General features: G+C 32.7%; 2 protein-coding genes across 2 annotated transcripts; both read right to left on the minus strand.

Moving 5' to 3' along the window:
* Positions 1-9,060: 9,060 nt before the first annotated feature.
* On the minus strand, positions 9,061-11,690 carry LOC124821415 (uncharacterized). The gene is made up of 2 exons (XM_047293287.2): positions 11,010-11,690; positions 9,061-10,423 (listed from the first exon to the last, which is right to left on the minus strand). Exons 1-2 carry the CDS (start codon positions 11,217-11,219, stop codon positions 9,221-9,223), a joined length of 1,413 nt encoding a protein of 470 aa, XP_047149243.1. The 5' UTR covers positions 11,220-11,690; the 3' UTR covers positions 9,061-9,220.
* A 3,984-nt stretch (positions 11,691-15,674) lies between these two features.
* LOC124821416 (nuclear matrix constituent protein 1-like) lies at positions 15,675-23,531 on the minus strand. The gene is given in 10 exon segments (XM_047293288.2): positions 15,675-16,119; positions 16,206-16,407; positions 17,293-19,331; positions 20,226-20,309; positions 20,413-20,600; positions 20,603-20,635; positions 20,638-20,681; positions 20,779-21,032; positions 21,739-21,948; positions 23,099-23,531. Coding segments are annotated over 10 exon segments (3,537 nt in total). The 5' UTR covers positions 23,387-23,531; the 3' UTR covers positions 15,675-15,924.
* Between the last annotated feature and the right edge of the window lie 161 nt (positions 23,532-23,692).

Raw genomic sequence — 23,692 nt, forward strand, 5'->3', positions numbered from 1 at the left:
AAGATGACCTTGTTGATTTGTATGGTCTCTTTGATTAAGCTTCATGGTTTGGCCTGCTCTTACTGCATCGGAAGAACCAAGAAGTAGGAAGTAGAGAAAGAGAAGAAGAAGAAGAAGAGATAGGGTTTTGCATGGAAGATGCAAGGCCATGTTTGGTTGGTTGGAGGTGTTTGATCGAAGAGAAGGAGAGTTTTGAGAGAAGTTGAATTTTGAAGTTGGTAGGAAGAAGGGGTTTTTATATCTGTTTGTGGTTGCATGGGGAACATGGAAATAGTTAGGCAAATGGAACGGTGAAGAGTGGAATTTTTTAACAGGAGAAGTGAGCTACACGCTATTGCATGTCAACGCAACCTTCATCAAAAAATAATGCTTTTTATAACACTATTTTCCGCCGGCTACGCTTGATATTGGACTTACAATACCAATTTTTCACACTTGGCTGCACGCAAATTTCTTATGTTTAGCTCCACCAAATTTCTTTTCCAAGCGTCTCATTCTCAAAATTTATGAAAATTTCAAAACTTAATTTTTGAAGAATTTCTTTTGAAAGATATATCATTTTATGTGTTGCAATGATTTTTTGAGATCACCTTGTAAGAAAAGTCATCATGAGTTAAATTTTAGTTAATTCATGCTAATCAAGAGTGTTTATGAATGTTGATTAGAAGTTTAGAACTATAGAACGTAACTTGATGAATTTTGTTCTTATCTAATTGTATGGTGTGCGCATGGTTGAAGTTTTTTTTTCTCTCTCTCTTCTTTCCTTTTGGTATTGTGATGAGATCTTAAATCTAGTTTCACACGGAGGAAATTTTGGATTTTAGTACGGCAAGTATGGCTTTATAAAAGGTAGGGTGTGATGAATTTGTTTGAAGAGTGCAATATAATTTGATCCCACTGTGTGAAAAAATAATAATGGATAAAATGGGTGTAATAATGGAACAAAGCCAAATCTGTAGAAGCCTATCTCCGTTTGCAACTCAATGGGTGCAAAAATCTCCTCTTTTGGTATGATGGAAAAGCCTTTTCATGAGTGAATGCCATTAATTATTGGCATTTTTGTTGTGGGCGAAAAGGAAAGAACTCAAAAAGAAAAATGTACTTTACAATGCTGTGTGTTGGCTGTTCATGATTTGCCAATTTCTCACTATAGTTATGGCTTCATTATTGGGGGTATTTGTTTGTTGGAGAAATTAAATCAGTAAGGTGTTATTTGGAGTTTCGAATTTTTTTGTTATGCTTTTATTTTTAAAAATGTTTCGAAGAGTAAAAGAAAAATATTTAAACTATTTTTAGATTATGTGAAATTAGTGAGAATACAGAAAAATAATAATAAATATTTATTGAGAATACAGAAATGGAAGATTTAAGGTCAATTTGGTTTATTTGTTGAATATGACTCCAATTATTTTTCTGGGTATCTTTGCGTGAGACGCTCTTATAAGGAAAGACGCAATTTTTGGGGTCCACTATTATTGTGCATTAGTCTTCTTGACACTGATATTATAAATATTAATATCAGAATCTAACTCTATAATGTTTCAATCTATAATTATCTTATGACATTCTTCAAGTGCGCGATAAAAAGGTAGCTTTAAAAACTATCACTTTTTATAAAACTCTTTTAAATATTTATTCACACATTATTTATCTAACCATAGTTAAAGAAATTAATTAAAGGTATAAAGAGAAACAAGAGTTTCTATTATCTCTAACTACCATTATTTCATTCTTATTTTATTTTTTCTAAGTATAAATAAAAATATTTTTTAATTTTAATACATTATATATATTTGACATCTTCAAAATTTAAGTACATTTACAAAATCATATTTATAGTCTCAAAGTATTTGCTAAAAATCTATGATTGTAGATAAGCAATCGTAATCTCAAACAAATTCAAGACTACGTCTTTTATGTATTATTGTCTTGAAATGGCAATAATTCAAACATTAAAATACACATTATTTGTATTCGTAGCTACTTAGAATTAGGTAAGTGTCTACATTCGCGGGACCAGAAATTTTATTTTGGATGCCGAGGATTGGTTTTTCTTTTGTTTAAAATTTGGTCAAATAAAACATATTCGTTAAACAGAAATCATCAGAATTTAAAATGATGTTTCAACTATGTGGGTTTGTGTGTGATCTCACTCACCAGAAAATGAACTACTTTTGTTTTTTCTCTTCCCCATTTTATTTAAGTACAAGTAACCTAACTTGAATTTTAATTCCATACTCAAGTACGGATATTCATGTACAACTTTGACTATTAATCAGTGTTACTGTTGTGCAATTTAGCCTTAATATTATTAAAATTTAAAAGTGTGTAAATAATTAATGGAGTTAAAATTCATTTAGCAGCATATTAATTATGAGTGTAAAGAAAGAATGAGAAATGACGAACGTCATTGATGGCACGGATTTTGAACGAAGGGGATGCGTGTGACGGCACTTTAATGGGTTGGTAAGCAATTCCTGAGAAAGAAAAAGATATTCTATGTGTCAAATCTCAAAGTGTCTATTGCTAGAGTTTCATGAAAGCAACTATCCCAATCTGATTATTTGGTTGGATATTTAATTTCTTTTTAATTAAACTTAATAAAATTGAATTACTCTCAGCTCATGTTTTCTTTTATTGAATCCATCAACTAAACCTAAGTTTTCCTTTATATAAAATATTTTGAATATTTTTAGGTTTAATATCCTATTTTGTTCTCAGTTTCGCTCGACAATATCAAATTAGTCTATCTTTTAAAACGTGCGTCAATTATGTCCTTACTTAATAAAATTTATATCAATGAAATCCCTTCCGTTAAATTCGTACAAACGGCGTTAATAGAAGAGAGAGAAAAATAATTAACGCCGTTTGTACGGATTTAACGGAAGGGATTTCATTGATATAAATTTTATTAAGTAAGGACCTAATTGACGCACTTTTTAAAGGATGGACTAATTTGACATTGTCGAGCGAAACTGGAGACAAAATAGGGTATTAAGCCAATATTTTTATAAGTTAAAGATTATATAAATTACAATTATTAACTTCTTTTAACTTTGTAATAGATATTTAAAAATCATCAATTGAGTCGTGATTTTCACTATTGGGGCTTACCACTTGGGTGAGTCATAGGATGATTATGTGCTTTGATGAGTCAATTGGATAGTATTTGAGCAAACATTCCTAGTAATAGGACACATATTATATGGACTGTTTCATGTTCTACTATTTCATATGTTCAAACAAAGGAATAGAAATCAATTCTAGATGTGAACTTCCATTATAACTTACAATAACTCTAAAAACTGTTATACTGTATAACTCATTCCTAACATTGTGTAGACATTTGATAAACTTCTACTCATATATTTAGAAATGGAAGGAAGCATATATTAAATTTCATTCTATCAATATATAAATAATATAAAAAACTGCTACTATTACAAATATTTTTTTAATAAAAACTCATGTTTATTATGTGATATATAGTTTGCACTTATTTCACTGTGCAAGCATGTGTTGATTTTGGTGGTTAATATATTGAAGAAGTTTTGTTGAATAATTTAGAGGATACATACGATGTGGTCAAGAAGTTATATCAATCGTTGTAACGTGCAATTTGCTCTCTAGGAGCTTGGGTTGGGTGGGAAATAGTCACATAAGAGAGAGTTCAAATAAGGGGTTTTCAAACATCTGCAACTTCTACTTTAGCTACTTTTTCTAACATTTCACATGACAAAAACCTCAAATGCTTTGCCTCTACCCTTCTAATTTCTTATCACTACTCATAAACTTACACGTTTACATTTTCAAATTCTGTATCTTTTATATGTTAACTTTTTAACATAACACACATCACAACATGCAAATCGTCATATATTGAACTATTTTCGTACGTAAATTGTGTAGTGATGTTTAGAATGTCACTTTCGACATATATGTTAGACCGTCTTTATTAGTTTGCAAATTAATAATGTTCGTATAAATTTTGTAGAGCAAGGAGAAAATTTAACAAAGTTTTCACACTTGAAAATAATACTTGTTTATTTAATTGTTCTTTGAAAGCTCTTTATATAGACTTTTGAAGAAGTGATCCTATTAATATCTTTTTATTATTCTATTGTTTGTCAAGCTTTGACATAGAGAAATATTAAATGTGTTACCTGTAACATAAATTTCTCTTTTTTGCTTTATAAAAACATATATATCGTATTAGGTGGATTGCTAAGTCACGTTGACATATGTTTATGTTAGATGAAGTTTGCATACATTTGAGCTTTCAACTCAAATCCTAAGATATTTCCTTATTCACAATCTTAAGCTTTATGAATATTTTTTAGATTATTTAAAGTCTTGACATCTACTTATTCTCTTATTGATCAACATTTACTTAACAAAAAAAATTACAAATAAAACATTTTAACCATATTTAGAAAAGAGGCTATGTATTAAGTTATGTGCACTTGTACATTATCTTTTCAATTCTTTTTTAATTCTTTTGGTAGCACTCCCACATTATAAAAATTAACAATCTACTATACAGTATTATAATGCAAAGTTATATGATTTTTTTTCCGGCATAAAAATATGAAATCTGACTTGAAATCTTTGTTATAATCCTAAGTGTTATATTTTTTTCGTATCAATTAATTAGTTATATTAATATTAACTTATGTTTCAAATTTCAAATGTAATTAGAGTTATGGGTAGCCCAGAACACAACAAATTAAAATACTGTATCCAAAGGTTGGAATTCATTAATCTCTAAGGTATATTAATAGATCTTCAATTTATTAATTTTCAGGTTTGATAAAATTGTAAAAACAAATATATATTTTTTAAGAAAAAAGCTACATTTGATGTCGGTTTTAACCATAACAAATGTTCATTGACGTCAACCCTTACCATATCTTACGTCAATTACCCCCATTTTCAGTGCAAAATTTCATGCTCAGCGGTTTCTCCCTCTCGTTGAACGCTAAAGCGTTCGTAATGCTCAACAATGCTCCTTATTACTGAGCACAAAAGAAGTGCTCAAAAGCATTTGCAAAAAGGCGTGTTCAAATGTGTAGATCCTTTCGCTCAACAACTTTAGACATTGGTTTTCCTAGTGTTCATAGTTAATGGATATCGGTTTGGTTGTTAATCGATGTCATTCAACGTTGTTTTCTCCTCTGACATTAAATTAATGTTTGTGACTAATACATCGAAGTTTAGATTGATGTCAAAATTCAAAATAATGGACATCAAAACTTATTTTTGTAACAATGATTAAGCACTTCTTCTAACTAATGTGTGCTAGTGTTGGAAGCCCCTAATTTGGGTAAGTTTGCATTAGGCTCTCACATCATAATAATAATAATAATATTATTATTATATATATATATATATATATATGTTAATTAATTAATTAAGACTAAAACATTAATACGAAAAGAAAGAATTTTTTACTTAGCACGTTTAGATTTAAAATTTATCCATGTAGTATATTCTGTTAAACATTTAATATAAGTTTTTTAGGCCATAAAAATTCGATTTTTAAAAAATCGAATTTTGATTTATTTTTTAACCGGTTTTTATTAATTATAATTCAAATCTGATTTTTCAAGAACTAAATTTTAACTTATTTTCCAACCTTCTTTTCCGATTATAATTTAAAACTTAATTATTAGGTTTAATTGTTTGTTTTGTCGCAAGTTTGGTTGAAGTGTGTCAAATTCGTCTTCCCTTTTAGAAAAGTTGCAAATTCGTCCACACATGGTTTAAAAGTGTCAATTGCATCCAAACATAGAAAATTTTGTGTCAATCAAGTCATCTCCGTTAAATGCAGACTAACCGTGTTAACTGATTGATGATTTGGCAGTAGAGAATTAAAACGTGGCAAAAGAGTATGGTTTAGCTGGCAAATGAGAGGTTTACGTGGATGCCCTAAGTGGGAAGTACCCCAACGAGGTTATAAGTGAGAGATGCGTGGTGATGATTTTATATTATTATTATTTTCTACACCCTCCCCCAAAACAGCCCCATCAGTGTCTCCCTCAGCCTCTGCCTCCACACAATTATCATTGTCAGCCTCTACACCCTCCCCCACAACAACCCCATCAATGTCTCCCTCAGCCTCTGCCTCCACATAATTATCATTGCCAGCCTCTACACCGTCCCCTAAAACAGCCCCGTCAGACTCTTCCTCACACTCTACCTCTACATGATTATCAGTGTCACCCTCCCCCAACATATGAACGTACTCAGGATCTGACACCATGTGTACAACATACAGGTGAGATTGACCATTCAATATGGCAAGGTTGACCAGATCACATGCACCCTTGTCATCGGATAATAGTTCTAACCTTCCTTCTAACACAGTACCACCACTCACTGAATACCATAATTCTTTAACATTAATATAACTCATCTCCTTCAAAATGAACATAATTTCAAAGTAGCTCCATTTATCTGGGTCAATTTTTAAAGTAGATGTTTCACCAAACTCATATTTAAATGACCCATCATTCACAAATTTGGCCCCATGGTGAAAGACCACTTCGACAGTTAGGCATCTCAACTAATATAAAAAATCATGTCAGACTAAGTTTACCCAAATAACACTACATTTAATTGACCAAAATAACACTACATTTACATTATAACAGGGTACTAAACATCAGGGTAGGACTGTCAACCCATCAGGGTACAACACTTCCAGAAAGCATTTTAAATAGACCATAAACAATTAAAAGAATTTTGTACTGAACCCTAAACACATCATAAAGATTGACTTTAACCTGCACAATGGGGGACCACACAGAACACCCATAATGGGGGACAACAACCAAACAGAAATAATAGTTTATGGGGGACCACAACAAAAGCAAACACACACCAAAGCAACCATAAACCCAACGAAAGCAATGTACACGCACCTTTGAATGGACCTTCGAATGGAACCCACTTCGCACTTCCAAATACCCCACGAACAATGCGAAAAGCGCTTCCAAATCACCAAACGTCGTTCTGCTTTCAAAAGCCCCAATTGCGATTTTTCACTCTTCGTCAACTCAGAAACACTCTATCCCAAATGCCCTAATTTGATTTCATTCACAACAAAACCCGTAATAGATATATCGTTCACAAAACCCCTAAATGAATTATGATTTTAATTTCCCCAATTCAATAACTTATTTCCATGTTGCCTAATTTTAATTTCATTGACACGTCATTACCAATATTGCCACTCTTTTGTCATGTTTTAATTCTCTACTGCCAAATAACCAATCAGTTAACACAGTTAATCTGCATTTAACGGAGATGACTTGATTGACTAAATTTTTTCTATATTTGGATGCAATTGTCACTTTTAAATCACGTGTGGACGAAAATGCAACTTTTCTAAAAAGAATGACGAATTTGACACACTTCAACCAAAATGGAGACAAAATAAGCAATTAAACCTAATTATTAAAATACGACATTCTAATATGAGAAAAAGAACGATATAATTTGCGTAAATATTTTGCTATCAAAATAATTGTTGAATACATTATTTAAGTAAAAGAAAGTGGAACTAGAAAGGAACATTGAAAGGAATCTATCTTAGAAGATGATGAAAAATAGAGATTATGGTGTAGTCCAAATCCAAGCAATGAGATGATGATCGCATTAAATTGTGCACAGTTGCACATTGTTTAATGCCCTGTGAAGAAATGAAGTAACCAATGTTGAAGAAAGAGAATATGATTGTCCACTTTAAACACCACAACCTCCATTAAAGGCACTGTACCATTGCTTCCACCCTACCATTTCATCATCAACATCACAACTATCCCTACACCTATAGGACCATACCTTACCCTTCACATCTCACTTTCACCCTCTTAAAGTCACAATAAATAAATAAATCTCATTGCCTCGGAAATCCAATCGTAGAAATGCCAAAGTCTCATTCTGGATTCTGTTTCCTAATTCTCCTAACATCACAGATGCATATGTTCACCAAGATATCAATATATACTACTGTCCACCAAACATACAGACAATAACTATAATTCAAGTCTGTGTAATTAATTCTTCTTGTTAAGAGTGCCCACTAGAATTACTTTTATAATTGTTTTTTAGTGTATATACTTTATAGGCAATTTTTTTTATTAATATAAAATTATTTTTATTTTTAAATTTTTTAGAAATTTGTTTTTCTAAAAGTTTAATAACATTTTATATTTCAATAATAATTATCCGTTGAAAATTTTCTTTATTAATAAGACATGAACAAAATAATTTACAAAATATGGAGAGGACATATTGTTGAAACAATTCAAAATATATTATAGATTCATCTAGACGGTAGATGTAATTTTTAAAAGATCTAATTATTTAGTAGGTGTTTAAACTGTTTGTGATTTTCAAATATGTCTCTAAACTATTTCTTTTCTTGATTGGATTTTAAACTAGAACAGTATTCTCTGGAATTATTTTTTAGCTCTTTAGAATTGTTATACAGTTATAATCTGTGACGATTTTCAAAATTACAAAAACCCAGATGAAAACAATTATATGATAAAGACTTAACTAAAATAAAAAATATATTTAAAAAATCATATATAACTGGATAACCTACCTACTAATTAAACTTTCTCAAACTCAAAATCAACTTGAATGCAGTCAATTTCTCTTAAAAGCAACCAAGTTTATGTTGATATTTTTCTTATATTATCTAAAACATGTTCATGAAAACTTGATTATCAATTAGATTAATTAGGCAACAACTCTTGAAGGTGTGTACACATTCTTCGGACAAAATAGAAAACAGTGAAATTAAATGATAAGTTCAATTATTTGTACGATGAAAATAAGTGTTACCAGCATACACTGTTAGGTCCTTACCCTTCACCTGTGGAACTGTAAGGAGATGTGACTTGGAGACATTGACATTACTGTTTTGTATTCCATTTGTAGAGTGGCCAATCTTGGTTTCTTCTTTCAACACTGAGAAAGCAAGTGTTCAGGAACTACTACTACTGAGCTGATAGCAACCAAAAAGGCTGATAGGAACATTGTAATAGAGAAATTAAACTAGATGGAGTATATGGTAAGATGAAGCCAACAAGAAGATGGAAAAAACAGTGTCAACTTGTGTCGTAACAAAATACAGAAGTACTACAATACAGGTTGCTGTAACTAATATCCCTATGAAGTTAAAGTCAAATTTGAACTACTATCTTGATTAAAGACCTATTATATAAGAATTTAGGAAGAGAATCATGATGAATGGAAAAGTCCACCAGAAGTTATTAGGAGCATGGCACAAAGAGGCTATTGAATAGAAAGTCTTGTTAACATCACTACCATTTGTGTTAGATTCTACCAATTTGATCTGCTGCTGGCATGGTTTTACCCCAAATGGAACATTACTTGTTGCAATTGCTCCAAGAGGGCAACAAAGGTTGGGGTTGTTCCAGGCTCCAAAACGTGTTCCCATTTTTCCATAAAACTCCATAGAGAATTTAAGCTCTCCTGCAAGATTGTTACCACTAACATAGAGTGCATTGAGAGAAGGAAGAGTTGATAGTTTTGGTGAAAGGTTGCCTGTGAGGTTGTTGTCACTGAGGCGTAGAAATCTCAACCTCTTCAATTGTATTATAGACTCAGGAATTTCCCCATTTAAGCCCATGTTAGAGAGATCCAAACTGACCAAGTTATGAAGGTTTTCCCACTTCAGGATCCTGATATCTCCACCTATTGCATTGTTGGACAAAACCATTTCCTCCAAAGAATGCATCTCTTGAATGCTCAATGTCAACCCACCAGAGAATCTGTTATTCCCAAGGTCCAAAAGGGTCAGATTCTTCAGATAAGCAAATTCTTTCAACAAATTCCCCTCCAAATGGTTATTGCTAACATCAAGCTTCAAAAGGGAGGTTAAGCATCCAAGTGTTAAAGGTAAAGACCCGGATAGTGAGTTTCTACTCAAATCAAGTATCAACAAGTCACCCAGTGCAGTAAAAATATCTGGAATGTGTCCACTGAGATAGTTTTCTGCAATGACAAGCCGATTCAACTTTTTCAGGTTGCCAATCTCTGGTGGAATTTCACCTGTTAAACCATTTTCTAACAGTACTAGGGACTGAAGCTTCTTTAGGACACCAAAACTTGAAGGGATTTTTCCAATGAGACCTGTGTTTGATCTAAACTCAAGTGATTTTAAGCTGCCAGCCAGATTTTCCCAGTTTGCATTGGGGATTGTAACCTGATGCCTGCGTTGTGATCTAAAGCATTTGAATAGGGATAGAGTTTTGAGGTGCTTCAGCTCAAACAAATGTGGTCTGAACTCCAAATTTTTGGCACAACTTAGAGAATTCTCGTAGATTGGTCCAATGTTCAAGACAGTAACATACCAAAATCCGTCAAACAGATCACAAGAAACCCCCTGCAGCAGAAAACAATACTAAATATCAGTCAAACAATGTTTTGAATATCATGTACTGTTTTGGAACATTTTTGTAAAGAGAACATGGCCTAATAGGAAACAGATACAGTGACTCAATGCATGCAATATTTTGCAAGGACCAAATTAGTTACTGGAAAACAAAGACAAAATAACTGATGTTCATACTTTGAAGCCATCATTTTGAAAAAAAAAAACAAAAAAATCTTTAAAGAAGAACAATTCAGGACTCTGTATAATTCTAAAAACTGAGCCAAGTGATTTTCTTTTCTTTTCTTTTCTTTTCAGAAGGCTTGCTGCAGAATGCCAAGTTCACCTCACAGTTATACGTAAAAAAAATTCAAGGCCTTGTATACTGACATAGTAATGATAAGTTGTTACCCTGAAATCTGTAAGGCAAAAGATAATAAGAATTTGAAATTCTTGAATGCAAGATGGTCTTATAACTTCAACCAGAAATAGTTTAAATAAGGTGCTACACATTTCCACAGCACAATATAAAGGTAGTTGCTATGAAATTTTGCACTTTGATGTATAGTCATTCAGAGGGGTCAAAACTGAAAAGCACCTCAATAGGAGTCCAACCACAAGGATCTGGATAGAGATCTGAGCCATTCCACCAGTTACCAACAAAACCTTGAATGGTGGAGAATAGAGCATCTTTCTCAGCCTTCTCCATAGGAGCTTTGTCAAGTTCTACTTGTCCATGACACCAAGCACTCAGAGAGATGATGAAGAGAGCAATGATGACATGACCAAAAGCCTTGAAGTTCCTCATGAGGTAAAGAGTGAAAGCAGCACTACCATGAACAGGATAAACTCAAGGTGTGGATGGAGCAAAATTGATAAAACAAACACAAGCAAAAGGAGCTATTTTGGCCTGAACTCTATTTCACAACTTGCATTGTGATTTTCATACACAATTCACTATTTGACAGAGAAACAACATCGAACTAAATTACAAGAAAAAGGACAGACAAAGGAGGAGGAAGAGCAGGTGACTTACTCCCTCAACAGTAAGCAAGCATGTCAAGACAAAAGAAATACCAAGATGGGACCCTATGGGAAGCAAGGGACATTTTAGCCAGTGGTATTTGATAAAACAAATGGAGAAGATTCTTGCATCAGGAAAGGAAGAACAGGATCCTAAAATTGTGTTCAAAACTTAAGAGGAAAAGGAGAAGAATAATGGTAGAGGAAAAACAAATGCATAACAAGAAACCTGACTTCTTTTCCTCTTTGTGTTTATGGAAAAGCTAAGGAAGTATATAGCAGATATAAGGGAACAACACAAGATGTTCTTGTTAGCACAGTTCTCGAAGCTCAAAGTCATAATATTAACGAGCCTACGAGCCTAATATGGCCAGAGCTGTATCAAGTCTATATAAGATGAAAGCGAAATCTGGTCTGAAAATGGCACACTCTTTCTGATTCAATTATTGAATGTCACATTATTAGCAATGCACTTCAATACTTAACATATACGTTGGAGTTAGGAAGTAATCGTTGGATCCATCAAGAAAAAGGTTGATCGGAAAGATACATACACAAATGAAATGTGAGCTCACGTGAGGGATTATCCAAAACTTTAACACAATGAATTAATGGGTCTTTTTCATCTTAAGATGTTCTATTTTCTTATTTTTATCTAATATGGGACTTAGACTTACACTTGTATTTCAGTGATAATAGAGTGTATATATGTTTTGACCATTATAAAAATTTGAAACTAATGAAAAACAGTATTAAGAACCTAATTGAATCTCAAGGTGGAACTTCCAAGAAATAGATATACTTTAAGATGTGTGATTAGATTAGATTGGTTAAGGGTATTATGAAGAAATTATAAAGTGTGAGAAAAGTGGCATTAGTAGGGGACCATATCATGCATGCAAAAAATGAAAGGTGCATGTAAGTGCATGCAAGACAAAGTAGGCTTTTATCTGTTATTGCCTTGTTGTCTTGTTTGGTGGTGGTGGCCTGGGGGGTTTTAACAGCCCTCTGAAACTGCAGAGGGTAAAAAGGACAACATATCAGAGTGGCTTTGAAAACTGAAGCTAACCATATTGTTTCATTGCATTGCATTGCGGTTGGATGATGAGGACCACATTATTTTCTACCAAAAAAACCACTTCTGAGTTTTCTTATGCTAAAAAGTTTTTGGTCTCAGCAAAAGGAGAAGAAAAATGACAGTAATAGTATTAAGTTCGTTGTTTCCCAAGCTTTCTGCAACATTGTTGTATGATTTATTTACTGGGAAAATGTTGTGCGGTTTATCAAACGTGAATAATCATTGAGTGCCTTTTCTTTTGTGTGTGTTTATGCTAAGGAAGAATTTTTGCTTTATTATATATTTTGACAAAAATAGAAAACTTTCATGTCTTTGTTCAATTACCTTGATAATAGTTCTAAAACAAACCTTCTAAGTGGTTTTTTCATGTATGGTTGAAGTACAAAGTATTCAGATAAATTTGAAGTGCTGCAAGTATTGGATATGGTTTTTGTTCTTTTGTAACTAAATGATTTTGCAGTGACTTAATTGTATACTTTTGAATTCCTTTGAATTCGTAGTTTTACACAAAATAAGTTATACAGCATTATATTGAGCTGCATGTTAGGTAATGAGTAATAACTACTGTTTTCTTGATAACTATTTTCAGACATTATTTTCATTTCCACTTTTAAATAATATAATATAATAAGATATCTGAACAAAAGTCAATATATCTCATCCGATAAAAATAATTATCTTAATTTATTTTTCTAAAAATATAAAATTGAAAACATTTAAAAATAGGGATAAGAATAAAAAACTATTATTTTTTATAAATTGTTTTAAAAATAAAAGAGAAAAGGGTGAGGAATCCTATATAGGCATTAGCCAAGGCAGCGGCCAAGCTGCAATAAGTTAAGGCCTAAGCCTAAAATTAGGTTGACAAGTCCTTTTCTTCCCTATGTTTCTTCGGACTACCCTCTCGTGAGCACAGACAGTAAAAAAAAAGAATAAATTATTTAGTTTAATATTTTTTTTTCTTCTTTTACTTTAAATCCCATGGAAGTAAAATAAAAATAAAAATTTCAAATTATAAAAATAACATATTATTTATTATAAAAAGTATATAAAATTTACGTAATAATATCTGGAAAAAATTAATATAAACAATACATACATAGTTGATATTTAATAAAAAAATATTTAGTGACCATTAATTTAAATTTAATTATGTCAGTGTTTAATATGTGTTAAGAGAATTCATATAAAATTAATTTAATATAACTATCTTTGGTTTGGACGATATTTTATAATTTGATTTCAAAAGAGTTTATAAACCTCTCCAGATTACTAGTATTAATCTCTCTATTTGAGTGTTAATTTCTTTCAATATCTTAAGTATTAACCTTTTTAGGTTATAAATATCAACCTCTTTAAGTAACACAAGAACATATTCTCTAAATAACATAACTTTAAGTATATCATAAGTTTACAATCTTTGCAGATTTATGTTCTTAATCTCTTGTTAAGTTTAAGAATTTCTAATAAAATATAAACTAACTATCAAAATAAGAATTTTTATATATGATGTTTCTTCTTTTCTCTTTTTCATGCTCTCTTGCTATTTTATCTGTACATCTCTATATCTCTTTTTTTCTTGTCTTGTAATTATAAACGTGTTGAGAATATGACTGTGGTTTCTAAATCTTCTCGATGTAATTTTCTTCGTATCAGTATATTTATCTTCACTGTCTATAAGAAAAGTTTTGATATAATGAGGGATTTCTCTTCTTTCTATTCTTTCTTCTTTAGTATCTTTTTTAATTTTGTCTTTCTTCCTCTTCAATGCAAATGACATTGAAGGTTTTATTTGAATCTCATCAATGTATATCAATATCTTTACATTCATCATTTCAAAAGAAAGTTACTGATGTAATCTTCAAGATAATCTTTAGCTTTTCTTCCTTGAAATATGTTGTATATGAGATTTCTTCTTTTTATTGCTTTCTTCATTTGTAGTTTTCAAATCATATATGACTGTTGAAACTCTTGAAACAGAGAACAATTGATTTCATCTAAGCATCTTTATGCGCATTGCTTCATAAGGAAAAATCTTGGTAGAGTCTTCAACTTTATATTTATCTTTTCTTGCTCGAATCTCCTATATAATGAAATAATATCTTTATTAAGCTTTACTTCAATATTTTCTTCTTTGATGTGGAATGTTTATATATTAAATTCTTAAACGTTCAAATTCTTTTTCACTCAGCTAAAAGGGAAACTTAGTAACACATTTTGTTAATAGTAAAATCAATGTTTGTCTTAAAGCAGAGCATATAAAACATTTCTATATTTATTTAGAGATAAATGACAGTTGATAATTAAAACAATTTTCAATTCCAATATATATAATTTTCTTATGAAATTTTTTTTAAAAATTTATTTATCTAAAAATAATTAAATCGTTGTAGTTATCAATTAATTTCATAAAATGAACCAATGACAATAAATGATAGCAAAAGAGAAATTTAAACTCATAACATCATTAATGCAACAACAAGGTGTTGCAATTGTTTAATTGACGGACGAATATATATTTATGTCCTCGTTTATTTTTTAATATTATATTCTTAATTGATTTTTTACTTTAAAATAACATTTTAATTAAGATTTTTTATAATTAAATTTATTAAGTATGAGAAGAAAAAACATAATAAAAATAATTTTTTAGTAGTATGAATATTTTTTGAATATTTTAAAATGTATTATTCACCCAAATTAAATCAACATTAATTATCAATATCAATACTTAATCTTACCTATCATTACATTACTTTATTTTATACCATTTTGGAATTTAAAAATTTTTAATTTAAAGGTTTTTAATTTGTTATAGTAAAATTGTTAAATAATTTATTAAATCATAATTATTTGTTGATACAATATTTTTAACAAATTATACTTTGTGTTCTTCATATTTATAAATGTTTATATTTTTTCCTTAATATAAATTTAAAAACTCTATAATTTTAACTAATTCTATATTTTATATTGCATTTCTTAAATTATTTTTAGAAAATTATTTCATGAATAATAATATAATGATAATATAATAAAAGTTTTTTTTCTATCTTTCAGATTTCTTTTTAACATACCATTATAATAATAAAAAAAGTATTCTTAATTATTATACAAAACTAATATTGCAAAACCAAAGTGTATTAACTTTAAGTTACAGAGTTGAATAGGCAGTAAAAATGGATTACCCCTTTAGTTCTTCATTTCTGGAAAGCATTGACTTCCTTAGCAGCAAATCTATTTTTGCAAGAAAACAGTTATTGAGAACACAGGCAGCAGAACAATGCTTCTCAACTGCCAGTAATAAATGCCAAACAAACATGGATGCTACTCCAATCTAATATTAGATGCCTAATCTCCTAAATAAGGAATCATAACATTTGTATATCTAATGTGATATAAATAAAATATATCACGTTGTAAAAAATCTGAAGATCTTCTGGCCCATGGACACCTTACCCAGATGTTCCTCATCCTCGTCCTCGTAATCATCATCATCATCATTTTCAACATCATGGATTGTGCTTCCATCTTCGTCTCGATATTCTGATGTACCATTTTCCTCTGCAGCACCATTGTCATCAACAATATCTCTTGGTACTTCAAACTGAAAAAAAAAATAACGTGTAAAAATAAAATAGAACGTATGTATAAAAGGTTTGGTGAAATCAATCATCACAACAAGGCTGTTACCCTAACAACTCTTTCATCTGAGACCTCCACAGTTTTTGTTGTTGTGACCTGCACCGTGCTTTTGTCTTGTACTTGTACATTGTCATCAGCTGCTAATGAGGTTTCAACAACTTCGGGTCTCATCTCCCCCTCCACCACAGCCTCTTTCCCCACACTTCTTGTTGCATTTGGTAAGGCCTGTTTTGATGAACCTTCGCCCGCACTGCTCCAGAAAAGCCGTGATATCAGAACAATAAAGAAAAATATGACCACAGCTCCAAATATAAACAGACATGATGCATGATGGTTTTGCTGCTAAATATATTTAACAGCCACAAGAAAGACACTTGCAATAACAACCCCTTAAAATCCTCACATAAATCCAAACGGCATTAAAACTCAATCAAGCAGTTCAATTTCCTACGGAGAAAGTATCCACCACACCACAGCTGGACAGCCAAGTAAATTAGTGCTGTCTAAACCCAAAATTGTTTTGAATTAGGATCTTTTTAAGTTCAGTAAAAAAAAAAAACCTTCTGAATAATCAACAACAAAGCATTATCTCACTATGTAAGGTCAGCAACATGGATTTCATTGCGCCATTGGACTCCGTTAAAGACCAAATTCTTAAAGATATTATTCAGCATGGGGCCATATCAACAAATATAGTTTTTGACCTTTCATTATTAGTAAAACCAATTTTATTTTAATAAACATACTACAGAACAAAAATTGCCATACTTAGTATCTGAATTTAGTGTTTATGCCCATATAATATTATTAAATAATCTCACCACCTGAGTGATTTACGCTAAAATACAATTTCCCAACCACAGTAATAATGAGAATATAATACATGTCATTCTTGCTATTACAGAAATCTACCTATCACAATATCAAATATCAATTGGCCTTCAGAAATCAACCATAAATTTATTTCAAACATATCACTGCTTTCAAGTTAATATAAATCTAAATATTAGCCGTGTATATTCAGTTCACACCTCACCCAAGAGAATCCCTCCAATAAATACACAACCAGCATAAGATATAACGTAACCTGCTACTGGTCCCAATATGGCCTGATGAGACCTGAGAATAAACTTACGTCTTGTGCTGCCTAAGATTGTATCGTTTCTCCCCAGTAACCTGAGCTGGCGGAGCAACTGTTTGCCTCTTCTTCCTGCGCCCACCAGCTGTAATACTCTCTGATTGCCCTTCACTATCACCAGCAGTCTGTTCACTTTCTGTAACTCTAGAAGTTTGTGCCCGTTGACGCTTCCTTCCAGTGTTGGCTTTCTCAATGTGACTGGAGTCTTCTGGACTGTTTTCTTTGGCTAGAAACTCTCTGGCCTCTTCAACAACAGCCTTCACTGAGCGTGTTCTAGCAATTCCAGACTTGCTTTTCCTCCCAGGTCTGCCCCTGCGAAGCTTTGGAACAGACTGCTGAGAATCATCTCGATCTCCATCAACAACACTATCAACCCGGCTGTGATCACCTATGGATAGGGAGATTTCATCCCCAACCTCTTTATCAATGTTATCAGATTGGAGGTGTGGCATATCTAGAGAGTGATATGCAATCCCAACTGCTGGTTGACGTTCATCAAGACTAACTCTAGCTCCTTCTATGTTAGGAAGAGATGCAGGCTCATCTGCTTTGTCTACACTATCATTCACATCTGAGGGTGATGTCTCAGCCATGTCTGAAGCACTAATAGCTTCAGCTCTTTTACTTGGGGACAGTTTGAAAATCTTGGATGTGCATTTGCGGAGCCAAGACACAGGTCTTACAGATCCAGAATTGTTAATGTCAGATGTAGCTACAATGTCCTGGGAGTTAGGAGGCTTATAATTCAGAACAGGGGAAATAGGCAAAGGAATGGCCACACTTTCCTTCAAGTCACGTAGTTTAGTATCAGATAAAACAAAGTTCCCAACAACTTCACCACAGACCTTGCAATTCTTCAGATTCTCAACAAGTTCAAGAAAACTTTTTCTTTCAGCCACAAGGCATTGACGTTCTTTCTTAACTTTCTGACTGAGATTCATAAGCATTTCAGAATCTTCACGCAGTTCAAGTTGGCCTGACTGAAATTGCTGCTTGTTCAATTCAAGTTCCTTCCTTTCATTTTCTAATCTAATCCCCTCAGCCTTTGCTTCTTCCCATTCCCTCTCAGAAAGATTCTTCAATATGTTAATATTGTCAAGTTCTCTTTGCATTTTCTCCTGAAAATTTCTCTCTCTTTCCTGCAAATCTTCCTCCATTTCTTCCTGTTTTTTCTGGATTTCATTCTCAAGATTCCTCATCTTTGATTCAAAATCTTGAAGCATTTTAGCCTGTTCATTTTTCACCTTTTCAGACAACAGGTGTTTCTCTTGATTCATTGAATCTCTAAATGATTCCTTCTCCAATTCAAGCTTCTCCAGCTCTTTCTTTCTTTGTTCTTGCATACTTTGTTTCTCGCTTTTCAATCTTTCTTCTTCACTGTTCTGAAATTTTCTTAAACTTTCTTTCTCCACATCAATATCATGCTGCTTCCTAGTAATTTCTTCTCTCTTTTCATCTAGTACTTCCCACTCTTTCTCAAACCTCTCTCTCTCCTCCCTTAAGTTTTCAGCTTCCTTCACAAGAGAGTCCTTCTGCAATCTGGTATGCTCTATCTCCTGTTTCAGTTCCAATCGCAATCGAGAATTCTCTAACCTATCATCCTCAGCAAGCTTCAAATTCTCAGTCTCTTGGTGTATTTGCAGCTCCTGCAGAGAAATCTCAGCTTTTATCCTCTGAAGTTCAGCATTTAAATTCTCCAGGCTCTCCCGATCAGCAACCAATTGTTGGTTTTCCTTCTCCAACTCTTTCTCCTTGATTTTCAGAGTCTTTTCTTTCTCCTTTAAAGATTTCAATTTTGCTTCAATCTCCTTACTTTGTTCTTTTATTCTCTCAGCCTTCTTACTCAAGGCCTGCTCTTCTTTTTCAACCTTTTTTCCCCTATGGTTGATTTCAGCCTCCCTCTGCTCCAAGGCTTCCTCCTTGCTGCTAAACTCCTCAAGAAGGGATTTCCGCTTGTGTTCCATTTCAAAATCAACCTGCTGCAACTGCAAATCCAGTGTAGCCTTTTGTTCACCAAGGACCTTCTGGATCCCCTCCTGTAGAAACCACAAATTCAACCGTCAGAATGCCATAAAATCATGCAAGTAACTAATGTCAAACATGTACACTTGTGATCATAATTTTTTTTTTATGATTTTGAGTTTATATGGTGAGTTCCCACTTTCAATTTCTTTCCTTACTTTCACTTGAGAAAAATTGTGTAGAGTTGTCCTTCCCAAAGTAAACCTTAAAAAAAATTATCACCATGTTGACCATAAAGTAATTCAGTTAAGCAAATAAATCTTTAAACTATTATAAAGACAAAGCATCGCTTCTGCGTTTGGTCACTCCCAAAACATTATCCTTAAAAATGTAGTAAGTTCTTGTCAGTGGAAAAGATGGTTTAATATTTTATTATCCTGTAGAAATATTAAAAGAAAAAAAATGAACTGACAAAATGATGTTACTCAATAATAAATTTGTCAATTTTAATATGAAATACACAAACGAAAGCAAATATGTCAAGATGCAAATGTAAAAGCATAGCACTTGTAATATCACAGTCACAGTTTTCAATTGTGAACTAATATCTGCCTGAATCATTGCACAAATGCAGAAACCAAAAGAATCCTTAGCCCTGGGAAAATTCATTCATTCAACATGGAATTTATTCAGTGCTCTTAGAAATTTGTAAGCATCATGTCATCTGATTTTACTCCACAAAAATACCACTCTTGGACCTCAACATGAGCGAAAGCATATGGGCAGGGGTTAAGCATCTTCAAAATCTAAATATTTCAAGACGAATGTCTGTCTCACTGATATCATTTTGAATTTCATTTCTAGGTCATGTGTGCTAAGTAATTATTCATTGATGTTATGTAATTTTTTTTTTTGAACTTTGCACATCATTTTATTGCATTGCATAGCAACCAGATTCCTGGACTTACTCTTTCTCTAGAATTAAGTTTTGATTCCAATGCAAACAATTCTTTCTCTTTCATCTCCAGCATGCTCTTCAAAGAATCCACTTTCTGAAACCATAGTCACAACATACAAGGAATGGAAAGTATAAGCAAAATACAAAAAAGCAGAAAACAAATCGTCAAGACACAATAAAAAAAGCCTGAACCACACCTTCTCTTCCACATTTATATTAGCTATTCTTCTAATAATCTCAGCTTCCTTTTCCTTCAATAAAGAACTAGATGAATTAACCTTTTTCTCCAACACTTCCAGGTCTCTTTCTTTCTGTTTAAGGTTGTTCTCGGTTTCAACTATCTTCTTTTCTTTCTCACTGATATTTTGCCAACCACTGGATAGCTATTTTCTCTTTGCTGTAGCTTCCTTTCCCACTCCTCAAATCTTCCCTTTCTTTATAGAATGTTGCATCAAATGATTCTCGACTGCATCATAGAATACCAACTTCATGTTAAATTGCAATGCATAAGAGGTCAAAAAATATAATGAACAGAACCATCATAATGTAGAGAAAGAGCATACTCAGTAGCTAAAGACAAACGCTCCTTTTGAAGCAAACTTTCACGAGCTTCAACCTCTTGCAATTTCATATCCAGCTCTGCATTTTTTCTGTTCACCTCAGCAAGCTTAGCCTCTGCATCAAGCAGTTTCTTGTCAACCACTGAAGACTTTTCTTCAATTCCATCAACCAACGCACTAGCTTCAGCTAGCTTTGTATGGGAGTTAGACTTGACTTGGACATGTTCTTCTTGCATTGCACGCAGAGCTCTCTCAAGCTGCAATTGAATGATTTTCGCAACATCAATATAAAATAAAGGCACCATCTAAACAAGCATCTCAAGCTCCAACCCTAACATGAGAAACTCCAGAAATGTCATACAGATCTGATCATAAAATTGAAATAGAAATAAATTGGTAAATGATAGGTACCAGAAATAAGAAAGCACAGTACAGCTGAACAATCACTGTATTAGTAATGAAATCAGGACTGTATCCGGGTTCCTATAAGTAAAGTACTGAACAATCTGAAGAGTAATAAAGGAAAGAGAACATGCATCCATGGAAACAGTAAGGCCAGAGGTTAAAGAAGATGATTGATATTATCACTATTTCTATTCTCTGATGTTTTCACCATTTCCTATACCGATCTTTGAAAAAAGGAAAGCTATTTAAATAAGGTGACCTTTTTGTAATAATTAGAAAGGCGGGAACCAAAAACAAATAAAACTTAAGTTTTCAGTGCACCATAACATTCTTATATCAATTGTGGTCTTTAGGGAAAGGTAATGCCTAAATACTCCAAAATGATGTCATGGAAAGGGGTGAAGAAGTGAGGAAAAATTGAAGCCCAACCGATGATAGGCTCTTCTTCCAACACTAACCAAATTAAAAAGGATGGCAACACAACAGAGGAAAGTAGAAATGCAAGCAAGTAGGCAAATATAACAACAATATAATTGAAGAAGAAAACAAAAAACATACATCAGCCCCACATTGCCTCTCTGTGCTCAATGCTTTCCTCAAATTCTCCTCTCGCTTCTCAACTTCAAACAAGGCAATTAAATGTGCTGACTGTTCTCGTTTTAGAATCTCCTCAGTTTCAGCTAGTTCTTGCCTCAGCTGGTCAAACTTTGAATTCCATTCTTTCTTCTCAATCAATAGCAGGCCCATGTTGTACTGGTAGTCAAAAAGCTATGAAAAAAATGAAAGAAACAAAATAGTTTATCAATGAACAATCATCAGAAAAAAAATAATTCATCAATGAACAATCATCAGAAACAAAATAATTCATCAATGAACAATCAGAAACAAAATAATTCATCAATGAACAAGCATCAGGTAGATGACATTATATCCACAATATACAAAAACTCTGCAACCATAAAATACTTTAGAATTTATAATGCAGAGGCCACCCAAGGAATTTGCTTCTTTACACAAAATGATATGTTTTCGTACTTCTATTTATATTCAGTATACAATACCTGTTCGGAGTTCATTTTGATATCATAATAACATTTGCATAGCAACTAGCTTTTAATGTGTTGGTAACTTTGAATCAGCAAGTTTAAAGGAAATTAATGTAACCAAGAGTTAGAATTACAATCTGCCATAGAACGACATGAATTACCTTATTCCTACTGCACTAAGTTTCTCAACCTTAAATTTATCATTTGACTCGAAGCTCCAATCTTCAAAATTACTCCCTTAGGTCCTTAATCTATAAAGGGCATAGTTTAGAAAAAATTGGTCCATCCAAAGTCAAAACCATGTCATAATTCCAGTCCCTGTTGTATCAACCATTGATATGAAATAGCATAAAATGATTTGCCTTCATCACTCTATCAACTACAACACACTTGTTTCAATAGGTTTCTGTTGCAATCCACACTTGCAGGTACAATATCACGGTTTTTGAAGTCTCTACAACTGAATTGCAACTAAAATCACAGCCACATTTTCCAGTAATTTCTCCAACACAGCAAGGGCTTCTTTTAGGGATAATCGGGGGATCTAACCAAAGCTACTTGCTCTCAAGCTGCTACTTAAATCAATCAAAAATTCTTTCTCTAAATTACATAAGTACCAATAGCTATGTTAATATCAATATTAATAACATTATTAACCGACTGCAACTACAGATTCAAATTAATCAATCATAAATATCAAGCTCTAAACGCCAATCAATCATAAATTTAAACAAAATGTTATCCTTAAAAGCTAAACAAAAACCATAAACAGATAAGGTTTTGCTATATGGCTCGAATAAAAACACAAAACTCTATAAACGCGCCTCAGATCAATATCGGTGAAAATTCGCAAAACCTTCACCGAGTCTAACCTCTCTTTCGAGCCTCGAGACCTTCTCCACAAGCGCTTCATGGTCCTTCCTCTGCATCACACTTTCATCCAGCAACCCTAACTCCGTGAACCGCCTCCAGTCATCCGCGTTACCCGTGTCGAACCCCACCGCTACGGTGGTTTCGGTCAGAGACCCCAACGGCGGCGGCGGCGGACCGTCGACGACTGCCTTTTCCTTCGCAGAGGCTGAACCCGTCGCAGCACCGCCTCGGTGCAGCGTGAAAGGTGCAGCGGCATTGAGCCACACCTTTTTCTGCGGCGTGAACATTGCACCGTAACCGAAAATGGCAGGAACAGATGCGGTGCGGTCGAGGAAAATGAAACGACGGTGAGGGTTTCGTCGGAAGAAAAAAGGAGGGAGGGATCGTGTTTAGTTTGAGGGAAGTATGAAATTTTAGAAATTGAAAAGGGTTTAAACGTGATGTGGAATAGAAGTGTGTACTTTTAAGAGTGTTTTGTACACCAATTTGTGGAAAAGAAGTGTGTACTTTTAAAAAAATTAAAAAACATTTATTAAATTTTAAATTAAAACCAAAATTTTAAAAATATATTAACCGACTTTCTTAGTAATAAA

This window comes from Vigna umbellata, chromosome 9 (assembly GCF_029865625.1).
Source record: "Vigna umbellata cultivar VRB3 chromosome 9, Vumbellata_1.0, whole genome shotgun sequence".
NCBI classification, from domain to species: domain Eukaryota; kingdom Viridiplantae; phylum Streptophyta; class Magnoliopsida; order Fabales; family Fabaceae; genus Vigna; species Vigna umbellata.

Bases quoted from the DNA above. Each gene is read 5' to 3' on its own strand.
- LOC124821415 (XM_047293287.2), bottom strand. From the start codon at position 11,219: ATGAGGAACTTCAAGGCTTTTGGTCATGTCATCATTGCTCTCTTCATC. The intron at 10,424-11,009 runs GTGCTTTTCAGT...TTTCTGCTGCAG, and splicing joins GTGGTTGGACTCCTATTGAG to GGGGTTTCTTGTGATCTGTT.